This window comes from Phyllostomus hastatus, unplaced genomic scaffold (genome assembly GCF_019186645.2).
Source record: "Phyllostomus hastatus isolate PE091 unplaced genomic scaffold, TTU_PhHast_1.1 phas_scaffold_585, whole genome shotgun sequence".
Taxonomy (NCBI): domain Eukaryota; kingdom Metazoa; phylum Chordata; class Mammalia; order Chiroptera; family Phyllostomidae; genus Phyllostomus; species Phyllostomus hastatus.
This window is the reverse complement of record NW_025334037.1, coordinates 18,275,207-18,295,601: the sequence shown is the minus strand read 5'-3', so window position 1 is coordinate 18,295,601 and position 20,395 is coordinate 18,275,207. Positions and strand designations below refer to the sequence as shown.

The window sequence follows — 20,395 nt, the reverse complement described above, 5'->3', positions numbered from 1 at the left end:
ACCAAAAAGACCAAATGCAGGTGCCCTCCGCCCAGCCCTCCAGCCCCGCGGCCGGCTGAGAGGTGGCGCTTGCGGGCGAGGGGCTGGGGGTCCACAGAATGTAGGGGTGAAAAAGACCTGGCTTCTGGAGCTTTTTCATTACTTTAAGAAGCTTTTGAGTGGAGACGAAGCAAAGGCAGGCACTAAAGTAGCACAGAAAGGTGTCCACTACCGCAATAGTGGCCGATGGAGCCAGCAGGAACCGCGTGTTCCCGACCTTTGCCCTCACGGTCTCCTACGCCTCCAGGACCAGCGACCCCAAGAGGAGAGAACTGCGCTTAGCGTGTAGGCCCTGAGCGCGCACACGCTTTGGGTCAGCTGCCAGAACCCACCGCTACTTCGTTTACTCAGTGCAAATTAACTAAAACCGAAGCATCAGGCACAGGGAGTAAGTCAAGGCTCTTAAAACTCTCGGCTTCTTTGTAAAACTCTAACTGCCTTCACTGCTGCTTCACGTGGGCTTGGCTGGAAAGCTTCGGGCCCCGTCCCCGACCAGCCTGGTGTAAAAGACCTGGCGACCCGCCGCTTCCTGCCGTCCCAGGCTGCGCCGTCGCCGCTGCCCCCTGGCTCTCCTGGGCGTTTCCACGCGCCGCTGAAACACGCTCCAGCCAGGGTTCCCGGCGCTTCTCGTTGCTTAGAGTCAGTTCCCACATAGATACCGACTTATTTTTGGAAACAAACAGCACAAAATCTCAAACACTTGCTCTGAAGTGAGGGGGTCCCAGAGAGTGACTAGGTGGAGGGGGGAGTTTGATTTGGAGATGCCAGGATCCCGGAGCTCCCCACGGTGCGAACACCGGCTTGGAACCTGGGCCTCCGGAGGCTCTCCTCCGTGGTCCGCCTAAGTTGCTTGCCTTTCCTGGTCAGTCACTGCGAATTCAGAATGATATTCCCGACCACGGATGGAAGCAGAGCTCCTAGAGAGCGGCTCCGGAAACCAAGCCCCCCGCTCCCGCTCCCACGGGCTTCGTACCCCAAACTGGGCGCCAAGATTCTCCGGCGGGAGTATATGGAGGCTGTGAACGTTTCTTTAAGGGGTTTCTTCTTTCCCAAACTAGCCACTATTTTCCCGGCTTCACCGTAGAAGAATTAGATACTCCTCACTGGAAAAGGAGGTTAAATGCCGCTGACACCAATGTTAGGTAGGCGGTAACCTCCCCAAGTAACCAATTACTAGACGGTCGAAAAACGCCCCGTTTACCACAACTGAAGCAACCTCCCCAAGTCACCCACATTTGCCTTGAGTGTGACTTCCAGAACCCGCAAGGGGCCACGCCCCTTCCCAGTGATCCCGAGATTATGACCCACTCCAGCCTGCCCGCTCTAAGAGCGAGACCCGGACTAGTGCGCGCGGGGCAAGCGAATCCGCCTCCTTGGAGTCCGGGAAAGTTCTCAGCGCTTTCCAGAAGTTCCCGCCCTCATAGAGCCCCCTGCCCCTCCCTCCAACCCGCCCTTTTAGATGAACAACCCCATCCCTACCTCCGTCACCCACAGTTGCAGAGGGGACATTAGTTGCTCACCTGGAGAGACTCGCCAGTGCCTCGAGTCGCCCACGCTCTCGAAGGCCGAAAAGGGGAGGGGGAGAGGGTTGTGTCCCACAGGCCAGCTGAGAGCGCGTGGCAGGTAGGAGAGGAGGGTGTCTCCGAAAGGGACGCTCCCTCAGGCCCGCCCCTCACCCTCACTGCGAGGGCGCCCCCGAGGAGTCGCGCGCACTGCCTGGACCCAACTGGGCTGGGATGTGAATGGAGCGGCCGACACTCCAGGCTCCTCCTCCTCCCACGCCGCCGGCCCCTCTTATTTGAGCTTTGGGAAGCTGGGGGCAGCCAGGCAGCTTGGGTAAGGAGTTCAAGGCAGCGCCCACACCCGCGTATTCTCCGAAACCCGACCGCCTGTCCGCTCCCCCATTCCCGTCCGCCCTCCCACTCATTCAGCCACCCACCCACCCAGAGCCAGGCCTGCAGCTCAGGAACCGGGGCCCCGCCGCCTCTTCACCGCGATCCTGGACTTCCTTCTGCCGCCAGAGCCGGCTTCCACGTGTATCCTGGAGCCGGCGTCTTCGCACACGCTCCGCTCTGGACCTGGGTATCTTCAGCAGCCTGAGCAGTCGGGGATCCGGGGCCCCGGGGGCATCTGGGCCAAGTTAGGCGTGGCGGAGTCAAGCACCGAGCGTCGGCAAGACCTGAGGAGTCGGGGGACGTCCGGGGCCGAACTGCAGCAAATGGGCTCCGACTTGCGGGACCTGAACGCGCTGCTGCCAGCGGTACCCTCGCTGGGCGGCGGCGGGGGCTGCGCCCTGCCGGTGAGCGGCGCCGCGCAGTGGGCACCAGTGCTGGACTTTGCGCCCCCGGGGGCCTCGGCATACGGTTCGTTGGGCGGTCCTGCCCCTCCGCCCGCTCCGCCGCCGCCCCCGCCGCCGCCGCCGCCTCACTCCTTTATCAAACAGGAGCCGAGCTGGGGCGGCGCGGAGCCGCACGAAGAGCAGTGCTTGAGCGCCTTCACTGTCCACTTCTCCGGCCAGTTCACGGGCACAGCTGGAGCCTGTCGCTACGGACCCTTCGGTCCTCCTCCCCCCAGCCAGACGTCCTCCGGCCAGGCCAGGATGTTCCCCAACGCGCCCTACCTGCCCAGCTGCCTGGAAAGCCAGCCCGCTATTCGAAACCAAGGTAAGCCGGCCGGGGAGCGCCCCCTACGCGCGGGGTGGTGGCGAGGGGGCCGTCGTAGCGCGCCCGCACTCTGTCCAACCCCTCCCGGACCCTAGCTCCTGCCGGCTGCCGCCCCAAGAACTGTGAGGGTGGCGGAAGCTGCCGCTGGGGAAGCGGAGGCCAGGGAGAGGGGGGACTCTCGGGCACCGGCTCCTGACATCCTTGGGAGCCGGGCTGTTCGCTTGAGGCGGGAGGTCTTCTGGGGGCCCCTCCGAACCCTGGAGATTCCGGGACCGCGAATGCCCTTGGGAGTGGGAAGGGAGAATCTGTGCAGTGTCTGGCTATGCCTCGGAAGAGGTTTTGTCATTTAATGCATCGCCAAACTGTCACTCGGCATTGGACTTTTTAGACAGACTGTGGATTCAGAGTGGGACCAGCACGAGATGAGCAGCCCGTGCTGCCTCCGCAGCGCCCGAATGTCCAGGAACTGCGCTCGCCCTTACTACGCTGTTGGCACACATTAGACGCGCGATAGGTGTCGTGGAACACGGCAATGAATCAGTGAGCAGGCTAGCAACGAATCAGTGGCTTTCCTGAAACCACGGCCGTGTCAGCGTGTGGCTCCCTAGAATGGTGGTGTGGAAGCGGATCTCTCCTAGGCTCAGGTGGCGGCCACGCGGGCTTCAGGGCTGGATGAGAAACCCAACTCTCCGGCTCCAAGCTGTGCGGGGCCGGCTCCTATTGTAGTCAGTGAAATAAGGCCTGGGCTTCAGGCGCCTCCTCGATGAACGCGGGCTCAGCTGCTCAGAGATTTTTGCAAGATTTGGGCGTTAGAAGAAGGACAGGTTTATTTTGCTTCCGTCATCGTACATCGAGGTTCACAGCTCTAGTTTGCTCGCCCCGCGCTGGCACGCGCACTTGTCTTTCTCAGTCAGGAACCAGAACAGAATCAATTGTGCCCGGTAGTTTGGCTTCTAAATTTATTTTAATTGTCCGCCCTCCTCCCCCGCGTCCCCCGCTGTTTGAGAACCCAAACCAGTCCGGGTTGATTCAGTATTTTAGGAAATACTTTTCAAACGCAGTGGAGGATGCCTTTCCTGGAGCAACATTTCTCGCGGGCCTAGGGACTGGGACGTTTCTGGAATGCGTGGGGTGGTGGAAGCAGAGTGTGTGCTGTTTGCAGGGGGCGCTGGGACTCCCCAGACACGGAAGAAGGGCTCTGTTCTTCCGAGGTCGCGCTCAGCGTCTGAACGCTCCCTCCAGGTGGTCCGCCCCTACCCGCGCCCAGCCGGGAGTCTCTGGCCCGCAAGAAGCCCTGGCGAAAGCGAAACTGCCCTCTTCTCCTCGTCCTGGGAATCCGGGCTCCCTGGCCCTTGGAGGACAATTAAGCCGACTGGACCCATAGGCCCCTCTACTGTAGCTCTTTCGAAGGGTGTTGGAACAGCTCAGTCCCTCTTAGAGGCTCCTGTTTTCTGATCGTGCCACTTCTGATTAGCAGGCTGGTGCACCTTTGGCAAATCCCCAGGTGTCAGTTTCCCAATCCCTAAGAGGGGGGCTGAGATGGACACCCTGGGTAGAGGGTTGGGTGTGATGATCTGCGCAGAAGGCTGACTGTCTCTCGCTTCAGGTTCTAAATACAGAAAGTAGAGCCTCCACCTAACTGTGCCTTGAGCTGGTCTGGCCACCAGTGGCAGGCAGGTGTGTGATGTGAGTTTCTGTGTAGACGTGTGCTGTGTGGAAAGGCCCGAGAAACCATTGATTTAAGTCTCCTGACAGCAAAATACTATTGTGTCATTATCATTTGAGTCCATCTAGGTACTGTGAACATTTTTGGAACTTGGGCTTGGTCACTTTGTTTGGGCCCCACATTCAGTCGTCCAGGGCAGGTCTGTCGCCTGGGATCCCATCAAGCCAGTGGGGTGAGGAGGCCAACTGTTGGCTTCCTAGCCAGTGGGCACTAATGTAGTAGATAGGCCGGCTGCCAAAGGGAAAAAGGTTTGGGAGCTGGACACCAGGACTAAAAGGTGAAGAAGTTCCCTTCTCCCCACCCTGAGGAGAAGCCCAGTGGAGGGCTGGCCTCAAGGCGGAGGGAGCACAGCCTATTAGCCCGACTCTGTCTGTGGGCTTAGTTTTCTCTTGCAGTGAAAACAGAGATGGGTCACTGGCTCAGCTCTTGGGACTCACTTGGCAGCTGGGAGCTGGGGTGGGATGTCAGAAGCTGTTCCAGCTTCAGCCCTGGTGTTGGCCCTGAAGCCTGGAGATTCCAGATTTATTCTCTTGACTTCCAGGGTTTCTGTGACTCTTCCAGGAATGTAGGGACTGGTGGGAAGCTTGGGCTGAGGGAAGCTAGGGCATCAATTCCTTTCCCAAAGTGTGGGAATGGACACCAGCAGCCCCCGGCCAGACTCCCGTGGACAGGCATCAAGACCCAGATCCTCATCCCCAAACAGGGCAGCCCGGCCATAGCCAAGAGAGGATGATTTCTGGTACCCTCTCACCACCCACCCCCGCTTTTTCTTATTCCTTGAATATGTTTTTCCTATTTCTTAAAAACATTTATAGTTGATGTCTTAACCTTGCTTCTAAACACGAGTTCTGCAAACATTACGGAACACCTACTCATGCCAGACACGGAGGACTGAATATCCAGACTATGTGCCTCGGCCTGTACCTGAAGCTCACAGCATGACATTGGAGGAGCCCCTTGTTCTTGGATCAGGCTTGGAAATTTAAGTTCTAACTGGTTAGGTGCGAGTAAGACATCTCAGCTTGTGGCAGAGCTGATACTCAAACCCAGACCACTGAAGGCTGTTTCTACCCATTTTCCCAGAGATATGGGCCCACTGTTGACATGGGTTCCTCCGGCCCACTGGATGGACGCCAAACCCACTGCAGTCGGTGTGTGAGGGGTTGCCAGGGCAGAAGTGGGGTGAAGACTTGGGTAGCCCCAGATTAAATGCTGGCATTTGGGGAAGGGAAAGTTGCTTGTCACTCAGGCAGGTTCCTCAAGCCCCACTGGAGCACCAAACCAGAACGCAAGAGGAGGCCTTGGCATCACCAGCCACCCTAAGGTCACTGGGGAGACCAGCTTGCCCCAAGGGCCAAGGGCGACCTCCTCGGGTCGCATTGGAAAGGGTACTTCGTTGTGGGACAGATTTTCCCCGTATCCTTCAGTAGCTGCGGAATCATCAATATCAGCTTTCTGACCCAACTACCTTCTGACTGAGCCCGCTGTCCACTGCACCCCCCAGCTCCTGGGCGCGGTGGGAGTGGGGACGCTGGCCTGGTCCGGTGGCTTTTCGGCTCCTCACTGCGGCGGGTGGGGGAGGGAGGCGCAGAGTGTCTTGCTTCTTGGCGCGGTCAAGGTTGCACGCCCTCCCCGGCCGAGACTAACCGTGGGAAAGGCACTACCTTGGTTGCTGGAGCCTCTTCTTCTAAGGCCCGTACAAGGCGCCTTTGAACACGCTGCCCCTTTCTGCCCGCAGCTGCCCCCTCCCCGGGCCCCTGCCCCCGCGCTCTGCGCCACAGGCCTAGCGCGAAGCCTCAGGACAGCGCCCTCTAATCAGTCCCGCGTCAGATAAGCTTCTAATTAAAAGAGCCCTCCCTCCTCGGATCGAGCGTTCAGGAAACACAGCCTCTCCCGGGAAACTAAAGGAGAGGGTAGGAGGCCGGCCCTTGTCTACCGGGGTGTGCGTGTCCGGTCTGAGAGGGGCCCTGGGAGCCGTGCCCGGCGAGAGGACCGCGCTGCAGCCCGCACCCAAGGCTTTGCTGCTAACCGGCGGTCGCGGGGCCTGCCTCGGAGGACAGCACAGTGCCCGGGGCCACTGTTACCCTACGGCTCAGGAATGGAGAAGGGTTCGTCAAGAGGCAATTTCTTTGTCGCTTCCGTTTCTTCTTTTTCATTTAAAAAAAAATCCTTTCAAAATTCAGCCTTTGCTCTGCAAAATTGGGTGCTAGGAGTCAAATTTCGTTTGTAGGCTGATCGATAGGCCTCTTACAGAGCCTGGCCTCCGCTCCCAAAAGGGAGTGCCTGGAAGCCCCAGCGCGCTCACCCACGCCTGACAGCCAGCGGGGCGGGGGTTATCTCTGCCCACTTAGCAGGCGAGAAATGGAGGCCTCCGGGTCATGCAAAGTATAGAAGCTGGTGGCTTCCTAAATCGGCGTCTTGTGGCGCCAACTGGTGCCTGACACTTGGCTTGCTCTGTACAATCCGGTAATTCAGACCTTTCTCCATCCTTCCTCCCACTCTGACAAACCACATTCCCCAAGTGGGCCCCGTGGAAGCTCTGTGTCCGTTTTGGGGGTTCTGTTTCAAAGATAGGGGAATGCCTTCCTTTCTCTGTCCAGCCTAAGTCTTCTGGGGCACTTGTTGCAGAGGGACCATACCTGGGGGATGAGGACCGCTGGACCCCAGTCCCAAGAGTTGCGTGGGGTCCGGTGACCCAGTGCAGGGGCTGGGGTGGGGGGATGGGGGACTGGGACCAGCCTTGTCGCCCTACAGGGAGCCGTTGTGAGGGTCTCCACCAATCGCGTTTATCACGTGGCCTGGACCTCAGGCCAGAGACTCCTGATAGGAGGGGCCCCTGCCACTGAGTTCAGGGGCCCAGGACCCACCCTTCTCCTAGCCCTAGGATCCCTTTTCCCCAGAGGCTACAACCTTTTTTCTAGAAGCTGGAGGGACATATGTTTAAAGGAATTTAATAACAGTAATCATAGAAGGAGACTGCATTTTTCAGCTGACACCACATTACTTTTTTTCTTACCTTCGGAGTTCTACCTTGAGGAAGAACACAGGCAGCATTGCCTTCGATTTCTTGAAAGGGAAACTGAGGCAGAGGAGCCCTGCACTGCTGTGAGGTTGAGGTCCAGCGTTGAGGCCTGGGGCTCGAGGAAGCTCGTCTCCGCAGTTGTGGTCAGAGTCGGACCCACTGGGTGCGATGGGTCCTTGCGGGGGGGCAGGGGAGGACGCAGGGTCAAGGCTGGTGTGCCCACGGGAAGGACCCCTTCTTTCCCCCTCCCGGGCTGTCCCGAGGGCCCGGGGTGTCATGGCGTCGGGTCGCCCAGCCTCAGACAGATAACATTACTCGGTCATTACTCTCCCCATTTAAAGCCCATGCCGTTCAACTGGCTCCGAGTAATTAATGAAAGTTGGTGCTCGAGCCCCTGATTTACGGCGCCGAGTCAGCGCGGGGTCAGCCGAGCAGATTCATTTCTCTCGCCGGCGCTGCCCCTGCGCGCGAGCCGCGGTGTCTGGTTTGGGGGGAGAACGACTTTCTCCGCCGAGTGGTGGGCGGTTTTCATACTTCCTCGCCAGGGGTTCGGTCCAGGTGTTACCTGACGTAGGGCTGGGAGCTGGTCCTGGGGCCATACCTCGGGGCTTGGGCCCGTCTTCCCGCCGACAGCCCTAGAGGTCGGCGGGTCGGCATGACCCTCCGCTCCGGATCCGAATGCCCGGCCGGGAGCCCCTCTGCACCGCGCCTGGTTCACGTCTCCCGCTTGACGCTGTTCTTCCCTCTGCCGGCCCGCAGGTTACAGCACGGTCACCTTCGACGGAACGCCCAGCTACGGCCACACGCCCTCGCACCACGCGGCGCAGTTCCCCAACCACTCCTTCAAGCACGAGGACCCCATGGGCCAGCAGGGCTCGCTGGGTAAGCGGGCGGGAGTGCTGTGGGGTCCTCCTTCCTGCTTCTGCGTCGTCCTCCGCCCCCCCCCCCCCGCAGTGAATTTCCAAGCTACAGCAAGTTGGGGAGGGGAGAAGAGAACGTGTAAAGGGATCTTTAGAAATAATTAGCCCAATCTCTCAATGTAAAAGAAAAGATCTATTGCTCCCTTCCCCCAGAGTATGTTAGTCACTGCTCCACTCAACCAAGTCTAAGAATGTCCCGAGGGTCTTTTCGGTGTGTTACGCTTCTAGGAGAATGTACAGTGGAAAGCTTAGCTCATTCCGATCTGGACTCCCCCTCTCTGCACGCCAGGCATCCAGGCCCCATTACCCCCAGCTTAGCCTTGGAGCCCGGCTCAAGATGCTCTGTCCCGGTCCCTGCCCGCCGCCGCGCACCCCGGAGCCTTCGGGGCGCGCTCACTCCGCTCTCCCCGGCTCTCTGCAGGCGAGCAGCAGTACTCCGTGCCGCCCCCAGTCTATGGCTGCCACACCCCCACCGACAGCTGCACCGGCAGCCAGGCCCTGCTGCTGAGGACGCCCTACAGCAGGTAGGAAGGCACCGGGCTCGGTGTCTGGGTCCCTGGAAGCCGGAGGGCACGGAACGCCCGACCTGGGGCGTGCAGGGTGCGGGCGGCGAACGACGCTTTTAGCCCACCCGGCCACTTAGAGCAAATTAAAGCAGACCCCCCTGCCCTGATTGACAGGAATAGATTTCCTCGTTTCCTGATTCTTCTTTTGAATATAAACGAGCGCGGTTACCGTTTGGAACCGAACAAGAAAGAAAGGTGCTTTGAAAATTTACGTTTTTAAAGGGTTCTTTGCTGGGAGGATTTTAGCATCCCCAGGACCAAAGATTAAACACGGAGTCCACTGCCACGCGGTTCTCACTCTCCGAATCCCTTTCCGGCCGCTGGCGTACCGGCCAGACCTCTCTGCGACCACTTCGAGGGCGCGCACCCTCGCGCAACAGCTTTTCCCCACCGCAGCCGCGGGGCTGCCTGCGCCCGATCGGCGCCGTTCGCGGCCCTGGCTCCGCGCTGCGGCGGAACGCGCGGCCGCGTGTGGGATGCGTTCCGGTGCCTGCGGTCCTGCGCCTGCCCCTCTCCGGTTCTCGGCAGGCGGAAGGCAGCTTCTTTTCCTTCGAAGCTTTTTTCCTGTCCCTCGTGCCTTCTCTCGGCTCTGGCTCCGCCCTCCACCTACTCTCCCTCAAATTTATTCTTCAACTTTGGGTGAACTTGGCCGGCATCCCGCGTCTCTGATAGGGTTGCCTAGTAACTGGTGCACACACCGGCCCGCGCCTGGCGGGGAGCTCTGGAGGAGGGAGGGAGGTGGCAGCTGGGGGCCTCAGAGGCCGGGGATTGGGCGCGCATTACCTCATGTACCATCCCTACCCCTCACCCCGGCGCTGCGGCGATCCTGATACCGACTGCCCCCAAACTCATCTCCATCCTCCCTCCCCTGCGCTCCAGGACCCGGGGCTGACGTCAAGGGAAGGAGGTAGTGAGGTAATGAAGGAAGGAAAGCGCCTGCCCTGGGAGACTGGGTGGGGGGAATGGCCGCGCCTGGGGGACCTTCCGTCCCACTGGTGGAGGAGGGGCAGGCGTCCGCGCTCGGGAGCCCGAGGTGGCGCGTCCCAAAGTCCCGGCCTGCTTACGAAACTGAGCCTAGGACTGGCCTAATACTCCTGTTCCTTGGAAGTACGGGGCCGAGTTTTCCCCACTTTTGTGTGCCTGAGCTGCGCGGGCTTTGAAAACCTTTTATTTTGATCTGAAAATCCGGCGTATCTAATCGGATCTTGGATTTGAGATCACGTTTTTGTTTTTTGTTTTCTTTCCTATTTCCTTTCCTTTCTTTTCTTTCTTTCTTCCTTCGTTCCTCCCTCCCTTCCTTCCTTTTTCTTTTTCCTTTCCTTTTTTCTTTTCTTTCAGAGAAAGAGAGATTTTGCCTTAGGAATTAGAGGTGAATTTTGACTTAGGGCTCTGGAAAGAGACAGGGGGCAAAGAAATGCAGGCAGCTGCGCAGATGGAGAGGAAGAGGTCAGATCTCACCCTCCTTTTCTCCCTTCCTAGCTCAGGTCCAGTTCAGTTCTCCACCGCAGGCCCAGTGCTTTGCCCCAAGCCTGCCATTGCGCTCTCTGCACCTCCCCTCCGTGGGTCAGGGCAACGGAATGGATGCAGAATCCCCAGCCATCATTCTCTGTGCTGATCAGTTAGCAAAACTGGTCAGAGGTGCGGTTCCCCTTCTTGAAGAATGAGCTTCTGCGCATTGCCAGAGTGGCTTTGCTCTTACTCCAGTAGCCACTGGGAGTGCAGTTGAAATGGCTCACCATGGGGTGGCCTTGGCCTGCTCCTCTCTCCTCAACCCCAGCTTGGTGCCCCACCCCACATGGAGAAGACCCGATGCCTGAGTGGGTGCTGTCTGGGCCTTGGGGACTGAGAGGCCACTGGAGTCTGGGTCAGTAGTGACACACAGCTGCACACATTTCTCACTCTCCTTTCTCTGAAGCATAAACCCACCCTGTGGGACACAGAGGGCCCATCAGAGGGACTGAGCCACCCCCCTCCCCCCAAAATGGAGTCAGGGATAAAGTGATCACAATCACTGATTTAATGGTGATTCTCCACACTGAGTGTCTGGGGTGGATTTTGACTGAGGGCTGAGATTACTATAAAAATAGGAAAAGTCACTTGAATTGCATTTTATACATACAATTTTCACAGTTTTCTAGTCCAGTTTCTAATTAGCCACTGTAGAAAGCAATTTTGTCAGGTTCATCTTTAGGAAGTACCTGCTTATCCATTTTTTCTTTCTATTGAGTTGGTCAAAAAATCCGAATGGTTTTTTCTGTAAAATAAAAGACACATTTTCATTTTCACCAATAACTTTATTGATTTGAATATTTTGAGTATGCGGGCTATCTCCTACATGGTATAACATTGATTGTTCTCAGTTAATGTCTTGATTTGATCGCTATCAACTTCAACTGGTCTACCTGACCATGGAGCATTGTCCAGCGAGAAATCTCCAGCACAAAAGTTCACAAACCACTTTTGACACCTTTCATCAGTCACAGCACGTTCTCCAAATGCTGCACAAATCTTTTTTTGCATTTCAGTTCCATTTTTACCTTTCTTGAAATAATAGAGCATGAGTGTTGTGTATTTTCTTCCAACTTCAATATTATAATAGCTACACAAGGATTCACTAATTTTGATAAGTTTTTAAAATAAGCACGGTGATATGACAGCTGCCACAATACAATCTAACAAAATTGTTTCAAATGAAGTTAAAGACAACTAGAGCCATCGTATGGAAAAAGCCAAAGGGACTTTTTGGCCAACCTAATACATAATTATAACTTTTTGCCTCTCGTTTTCATGAATGTCAGAAAACACCATTTTCTCCTGTTACAGAACATTTCCTAAGCAGTAACATCTCCTAAAACGGAGTCTGTGACCCCAGTAGGAATAGAATGTGTTCCCTTGAAGTTTGTGCTATTGGAGTCTTTGGAGCTCCACCTACCCTAACATCGCAAGATTTCTAATCCCTTTGCAAAGATCAGGTGCTTCAAGCTGAAGGACATGTGATCGATGTGCGCTGTTTATGTAGCTGTGCAGACAGGTGTCCCACGGTATTTGCAGTAACCCCCTTCCATCCACCTATTACAACAGTTGCTGATCCATGGAGGCTTCAGGTACTGAAGTAATAAAGCAGGAACCCAGGTGATAATGAGGTATCATGAAAAGAAATCTTGAAGGTTTAGCATTGCCTGATATAGCAAGTACTTAATAAATGGTAAATACTTATTGGTGTTGTTTTTATCAGAAGGTTTATTGGCACTACAGCTGAGGCCGTAGCTTCTCTCTAAGAGCTGGGTTTCTTCTGTTCGCTGCCCTTGAAAGAGGTGAAGTCTTTCTTCTTGGGCTGTCACCGGCTGGGGATCACTGTGTTCCTTTCATGTGCCCTTTTCACAGAAACACTCTAGCGGGGGCCTCCTGTGGAACCTTCCCTTCTCCCTCAACTCTCTGGGCTGGCGGCTTGGGGAGAGAGAGCTATATAGACATCTTACATGACATTTAAGCAAATTGCTTTTTAAAAAGTTATCTGTAGTAACCATGCCTGGTGCCACAAAACTAATTATGCATTAATTTAGCTTAATTGAAAAAGAAAAAATCAGATGCTTCCCTCACAGTACTGATGAACGGACAGGTGTAGGGACATGTTAACATTGGGTTTGTGCATCGATATCACCATGGTTGTGTCATTTTCTTCTTCCCTGTTCCTAAAAAAACAGTTTGAAAAGCTATTTAAATGCTTTTGGGAACACAGTGTTTGAGAAAGCATAAAAAATAGGACTGAACTCTAATCACTGAATAACCCAACTTGGATTTTTGATGTTCAGTGGTGCTTTTCTGTCTAAAACTGGGACCTCGTGGGAAAGGCTTGCTTGTATTTTGTTCTCCTCCTTGCAGTTGATCCTCTGAGGCAGCCTGCCCAACTCCTTCCCCACCCCTCTTCCCAAAGCGCTGTTCCCCAAACTTGGATTTGGTCTTCCTTCCCAGCACGGAGGAAAGATAATGGTACATATACAGACATTAAATAAGCAGTGCACAATGTGAACTTGCTTGGAGGCAATTCTCAAAATTCTCTACTTGTCAGGAGAGAAATTGACAGCAAGAGAAACATGGTAAGTTCTCTCCTGCCCCTCAGGACAGATCTGAAGGGTTACAGCCATACACATTTGTGTGTCAGTGTAAACAGTAGTGAGTAGAAAATGTGCCCAGTCAACTTGTGGGAAGTGATAGGAGGTGGTTTCCCCACCCTCCCTGCCTCCCTGGCCGCGCCCCTCCCCACCACATGTTGCAGGTGGGTAGAGTTTTGTCTGTAGGTCACCAAGGCTTATGAAACTAGATTTCAGTCCTTAGGGAAGCCCGTGGTCACGCTGGGTGGAAGCTGGAGTCCCTGTAACACAGGGACTAGGATTTATTAGTACGTGATCCCTACATGTGCCAAGTACTTCACTCTCAGTTCGTTCATTTAGTTCTTCCAATTAATCTCTGAAGTGGGTGCGCTAAACTCCGTTCTGCTGAGGAGGAAATGGATGTAGAGACTCAAAGTAACTTGCCCAGGCTCACACAGTGAGTGATCATCAGAACCAGGATTCGATCCTCAGTATCTCTGACTTCAGAACCCATCTGGGCTCTGGACCACTGAGGGGTACCAGGCCACTCCACTGGAATATTCCCCTTATATAGTCCATGCCTTTGCTGATGAATAACAATGGCAAATTCTTATGTAAACTTATTTCACTCGGGCACTATTCTAAGCAGTTTACAAGTGTTGACTTATTTAATCACGTGGCAACTCTTCGAGGTATCATCCCTCTGAGGTTATCAGCCCCACATCACGGAGAAGGAAACCGAGGCCCTGCAGGTGAATTTGCCCAGTGTGACGCAGTAAGGGGCAGAGCTGGTATTTACGTCCAGTGGGTGAGGCCCCGGAATCTGTGCTTCTACCCCGTGCACCCACCTGCTGCCTCTCCTGACCCCTAAGTGCCACCCTTTCTCTCTAGAGGTGGCATCTTCCCTAGGTCTCCCTGAAGAAAAAGGTCTTTGTTTCCCACAGTTTTGAAAGAAACACATTATCCATTCGTTTACATGTACCTTTCAATGGTAAGCACTTAGTGGGTTGAGGGGCACTATTTTTCCCTGGAGAGTATTGTTGGAGCCAACTTGAACTTTCTCCTTAAGTTGTAACTAACAAAGCAGCTGTGTCTTTCCAAGGGTGGACTCCTCTAACTTTGCCTTTACCACTGGACGTGACTGTTGGTGAAGTTCAGTCCCAGGCAGCTAAAGAAATCCAGAGCAGAGATCTTTCTCCTTGTCCCTGGACCCAGGAGGAATGCTGCTCCCAGGGACACCCAGCTCTCTGTTTGCTCAAAGGCAAGGTCCCAGTGAATGTCAGACCCCATGCTCCCCTGAGGGGAGACAGTGGTGGAGTCCACCCTGGTTAAGTCTAATACAATGTTCCCTCTGATTTCTACATGGAATGAGCAACTAGCTGGACCTTCCCTGCTCATTTCCCTTGAACCCTCTTCCACAAGACCTCTCCGCCTCCTCTGGTTGCTGACCTCCAGTTCCTGAGTGTGCCCATTGCGCAGCCTGATTCTCGGAGCTACTTTAAAAAGGAGTTCTGTGCACTATGCTGGAAAAATATTCCCATGCGCACTCTCTTTTGAGACATTCTAGTTGTTTCTCTTTCCTTTTATCCTTTTATGTGGTTTGCATCCCCTTCTTTAACAACCGTGCTACTCATGTAAATGAGAATGTTTCCTTCTGCCCCTTAGCAATTCAAGAGACAATCATTGCTGAATGACTATTTTTTTAAATCTTCATCTAAGGATATGTTCATTGATTTTTTTAGAGATGGAGAAATGGGGGAAAAGACAGAGAGAGAAACACTGATGTGAGAGAGAAATATTGATTGGTTGCCTCTTGCATGCACCCTGACCTTTCGGTGTACGGGATGATGCTCAACCAGCTGAGCCACCCCGCCAGGGCTGACTTTTTATTGAATGTAGATTCGCAAATGGTGAAGTGGACAATGGAGCCTGGTACCAGTAGATTGTCTTTCGTGGGAATGAAACTTCCTTAGCAGCCCCAGAGTTTCTGGGGAATCCAAGTCAGTGAGAAGTTTACAATCCCTTATTTAAGTTAGTTTTTAACTTCGATATCAATTGGAGGACAGTTTATGTCCAAGGAAATGAAATCATAATCAATGCTGCCTCTTTTCACTTGTGTATCCGAGTACACTTTACATGGGGTGCAGGTTTTACTTGACAACACTGGTGTGTGTTTCCCACGTGGGTAGGCAGGAAGGCAGAGAGTCCGGAATGGTTTCCAAGGTGGTCGGTTCATGGTGTTTGATATCAAAGCCAAAAACTTGCACTGGACTTGTCTCCAGGGAGGGGGGAAACCTAGTTTCAATATTCCTTCAACTTTTGTGCTGACCAAGTGTTTATTAATAGAAGTTGAATCCCCAGTGGGTTTTTCTTTGGTTAACTGGCGAGCTTGAGAGAAATTACAATACCAAGAGATTGACTGTAAAATAATTATTCACCATGGCCTGCTGGGCAGAAATTTCTCGACAGGCAGCCTCCGAGGCGCCTCAGAGGAAAGAACGCAGGAGAAGGGCAGCGTGGAAGTCTGGCCGCAGCCTGAGCAGTGCGTGAGCCTTGCTTATCAGGTAGAGGTGAAGGTGCAGAGACCTCTCTGTTAGTGTGGGCCAGAGCTGTCTCGGCAAATGCTGGAAACACGAATTCTGATCACGGATGCCAGTTACGTTTGCTTGGTTCCTGTTTGGCTTAAAAAAATCATCCCATGGACAAAGTCTTTTCTTCCACCAAGATGCTACTTTGTGGGGGGATTGGGGAACTGGGTAAAAAAAGGTAAGGGATGAAGAAGTACAGATGGACAGATTGGTAGCTACAGAATAGTCACGGGGATATAAAGCACAGCACAGGGAATATAGTCAATAATGTTGTAGTAACTACGTCTGGGGCCAGCTGGGTACTGAAAACATCAGAGGGACCACTTTGTAAAGTATCTGATTGTCTAACCACTAGGCTGCACACTTGAAACTGATATAGAATAATACTGAATGTAAACTGTAATGGGGAAAAAAAAGATTCTCCTTTGCCAGCTACCAACTATCAGGAAGAGGTAATTCCACTCTCCACCAGGTTCAGTGGTTCTATTCCAGTGGCCTAAGATCTTTTCTACCTTGTTCTACTGAATATAGTAAACACACTGAAAGATGAAAATGTACTTGAATTACAAATGCATTTGAAGAGTGGAGGAGTTCTAGTCCAGATAATAGCTGAGGGTTTTCGTCTTCCTTTCTTTCTGTGCGGAGGTCAAGAACTCAGTAATACTGCAGTCCAGGCCAAAACAAACTCTATATGATCTACTACCGATTTCCTTTTAAGTTCCCCTCTTTGCAAAGACTGACTTCCTTTTATTTTACTCCAGCTTGCATTAATCCCAGTTATGGAAGTTTCTTTCCTCTCTCTCTGTTGCCTCCAACTTCAAACATTTCTTACATAGGAAACAAGTGTCTTTTTTTTTAAAGACCTACTTAAAAAAAGATAAAGGACACCATGACTTTGGGAATACGTTTTGGCAGCCTGCGATTTCAGAGTTCACTTCCACACGGACAGTTAGACGGGGAGCTGAAATGCCTACGTGACCACTGTGGCTGCTCTGAGCCAAACCGCCTGCTTATCTGATCTCCTTTGGGAATGAGGTGGCTGACACCTTCAGCGGTTATTCAATAATTAGATGCCTTATTTGTCAGGGGCCATATATTCTTTGAGCAGTGCTGCCTCTTTGCGTGGGTTTTCATGATGAGAGCTGGGTGTTGACTGATCGCCCAAAGAGATCAGAGCCTGAACATGCATGGGCCCAGTATTTTTAGCTCGAGTTCACATTTTGTCCTCGCCCCAGCGGCAGTTATTGTCATTGCCATCCTGGGCTTCCAGCTGAAGGATTGTGCCAGTCCAGCCTCCTGACTGAGCTGCCGAGGAGCCCCGGCCAACAGAAGGCAGGATGTGGTTAAAACTGTGCTCTGATCCTATCGCTGGCCTCAGGAAACCTATGAGTAGCTGGGGATTTTCTGAAAGTCCTTCTTCCTATCCTGCCTCTCTCCTTCTGAGGATTTACAAGCTGGGCTCTCAGGGCCACTGCAGTCAAGAGGCGGGACTCCAGTTGGGACCTTGGCACATTTGTCCTTCGTTAGCTCAAGGGGATGCGTTGGGCATCTTGCATCTTGTAACTTTCTGGAGACAGAGTAGGTTATGCTTCCTTGCATGTGTTCCCTCCCACTTCCAGACTCTTGCAGTCTGTATTATTATTACTATTATTTAAATGGTAGTGAGAAGACGAGGCTCAGGGGCCACATGATGTCTGAAGCTTTCAAAGGCGAAGGGCAGGGTGGGGGTTGGGGCATCAGCAAGTCAGCAGCAGGCACCTCTCTGAGCCCTCCTTTGATAAATGGGGATCATAAATAAATATACCTGCCTCGCAAAGTTGCCGTGGAGAATCAGTCAGCACTGTGCAAGATTTGCTAGATTAGAAATATTAAAAGATTGTATCTGTCTAGTCCTCAAAGAGCCATTATTAGAGCTTTACAACATCTCTGTGAAGTTAAACTGATTGAGACTAATATTCCCATTAGGCAGGTGAGAAAACTGAGGTGCAGAGAGCTGAATTGATTTGCTTAATTTGCTCAAGATTCTAAAACTTACAGAAGTAGCACTGTCCGGCAGAAACATAATACAAGCCATAGATGTAGTTTGAAATTTGCTAGCAGCCACATAAAAAAGAAACAGTGAAGTTAATTTTGAAATATTCTCTTTAACCCAGTGTAGTCAAAATCTCATTTCAACATGCGGCACTAGCCATATTTCAAGTGCTCAGTAGCCACATGTGACTACCACACTGGACAAGGCAGTGAAGAGTATTTATTAAGCACCTACTAGGAAGATACCAATGTGTAAGACATAACTTGTATTTAAGAAAGTTTGTTCTATGGGGGCCAAGAACATGTCCTTAAAAATATGTTCTCTTTGGGGTACTTCCTAGTGACCCTTAGGGCTCTATTGGATTATTTTTTGAAATCTGTGAGAAGATGCCTAAACCATAAAGTTAGATATTTGGGACTCATTAACCCATATGTAAACTTCTGTCACTCATCTTGTTTCTCAGCCCCCTTAAAAATTAGGATTTTCTTAGGCTTATGCAAGGATGAAATAATTTCAGAAAGATCCCACATCCCAATAGGACCTAGGAGAATTGTCAACTGGAGCTGAGTGATTTTAGTTGGTGAACAATTTTTAAAAAATCAGTGACAAATACATAGAGCTGCCTGGGGAATACAATGCCTGTTGGCTGAGATTAATGGCGAGATTAATAAATGGATTGCTTGATGAAAAGGCGCAAGAGAACAAAAACCAGTAGAGATTGTGGAGGAGGCTGCTTATTAATGAACTGTCAACCCAAAGAAAGTTCAAGAAACTCTTCTGTGTTAAATGCAGCAGGCTGGCACTTCTAATAAAAATCGGGGTCCTTCAGGAATTAATTACACTGGCCTTACAGCAAGAATTCGTGGAATTGAGAAACGCAGTGGCACAGACCAGCACCGGCCGCTGCTGCAAACCAGGGAAGCTGCAGGAGAAACAAATCATTTTTTTTCCATTGATATGTAGGACATTGTAGTAGCATAATAGCCAGTCAGACATGGGGATGAATGATGGGATCCAGATATACACTGACTAATGAAACTACACATACTTTGAGATTGAAGTCACTTCTCATTTCATATGTAAGATTCCCTTCTGGAATCTGATTTTCTCCTTATCCTGTGTACCCGCCACGGAGGAGTCCCAAATAATTTTCAGAGCGATTACACAGGAGGCAGATGGGCTTGGCTATGATTTATCAAGCTACGCCAAGAGAGAGCACTGTATTCATTTATTCTGCGTTGCTGTAATTTCCCAGTTAGGCTGGCTCGACAACACCTTCTCTTAATTAAACTTCGGTGCTGCTTCGGCCCGATGGGTGAAGCAACCCAAAGGAATGCCGTGACAAGATGGAGATTGTCCAGAATTTGCAATTTGATATCGCGCGTTAGATATTGAAAGCTTCGTAGCCTTTGTTTACCTCTGCCACAAAGGTGGAGTGAAAATTTCTTCTGTACTGTGTTTAGACCAAGGGCTCCCAAACAAACCATTAATCTCTTGGGTTTCAAATTTCATAATTAACCATTTCAGTTCAGGACTAAATGTTTTCCTAATAGAGCATGGTAATATGCCTGATGGCATATGTGCTAGTTTTCTAGGCATGAGATAAATAGAAGATAAGTACACTCATGAATAAATAAAAATGAAGACACATGTAATAGAGATATTTAAAAGACTTGCACTTGCAGGCTCCTTGGACAGGGGTGTTCTTTCAGGGACTGGATGTGAGAAACCTTCTATAATAGCATTTAGAGCGACATTTAAAACCACATGTAATAAAGGCGTTTATGTGAATTGGATGTGCAAAATAAAAGGGAGAGAACAACTTTTTGTGGGGGGAAGAATAACTTTTGATTGGTTCTCATGATCATGTATTTCTCCTTCGGGGTCTTAATGTAAATGATCAGTCATTGTTTTTCCTCATCCCACTTTTTAGAACTGGGGTGGGGGACTTTTAGAAAAAAGCTCCCTTTACTTGTACCAGAATAATAAAATGTATGGGAAATGATTCCTTTAGCTGTGCGTAGAGTTTATCATCCTCTTTCTTTTGCCTGTCACATCCTTGAGTATTGGACCATTCACCACCCATCACTCTGACTTTTCAGGCCCTCATGATCCACATGACACTTATCCTTTTGATTAAAGCAACTTAATGGCTTTTCCACGAATAATTAATCTGCTGCCTTTTTACTTTCAGCTCCAGGCTTTTAACTTTAATGTTGAGTTATCCAGCCTGTGTTGCCTTCCAAAGTTTCATTACCTTTAGCCTCTTCCCTTCAAAGGTTTAATACCCCTTTAGAAACTTCAATGTTAGCCATAGTAAGTTGTTTTTTTAAAGGCTTCCAAATGACCCCCACATACCTTCTGCAGTGTATGAAGTGTCTGACTGTGCGGAGATCAGTGGGATGCAGTGGAAATTATTTCAGACTCGTGTGTTCTGTCATCCTGGAGAACGTGGGGGCTTTCACGGTACAGGGAAGCTAAAACTCCATTGTTTTTTTTTGAAGAGACAATTGCACGTTTATATTTTTGTAGTTTTGTGTTTCTAACTCTGCATGTTTTTCTAACAGCGACAATTTATACCAGATGACCTCCCAGCTTGAATGCATGACCTGGAATCAGATGAACTTAGGAGCCACATTAAAGGGGTAAGATTGTCTCTATTCCATTGCCCTTCGACAGTAACTTAACGCCCTTTTGAACCATCTTAAAGGTGCTTATACCTTCTGACGAGAGTACAGTTTTAGAAAA

The 20,395-nt window shown here is 51.6% G+C and overlaps 1 protein-coding gene and 1 long non-coding RNA gene across 2 annotated transcripts in view; one reads left to right on the top strand and one right to left on the bottom strand.

Annotated features, from left to right (window-relative positions):
* Window positions 1-1,681, bottom strand: part of LOC123810139 — a 51,029-nt gene extending 49,348 nt beyond the window's left edge. The window contains exon 1 of the long non-coding RNA XR_006784182.1: window positions 1,560-1,681. This is a non-coding gene — a long non-coding RNA (uncharacterized LOC123810139). The remainder of the gene's footprint in view (window positions 1-1,559) is intronic.
* A 434-nt stretch (window positions 1,682-2,115) lies between these two features.
* The window catches only part of WT1 (WT1 transcription factor), a 48,998-nt gene continuing 30,718 nt past the window's right edge, over window positions 2,116-20,395 (top strand). The window contains exons 1-4 of the mRNA XM_045825618.1: window positions 2,116-2,702; window positions 8,210-8,332; window positions 8,792-8,894; window positions 20,215-20,292. Coding sequence (XP_045681574.1) covers window positions 2,258-2,702; window positions 8,210-8,332; window positions 8,792-8,894; window positions 20,215-20,292 — 749 coding nt within the window. The 5' untranslated portion in view covers window positions 2,116-2,257. The remainder of the gene's footprint in view (window positions 2,703-8,209; window positions 8,333-8,791; window positions 8,895-20,214; window positions 20,293-20,395) is intronic.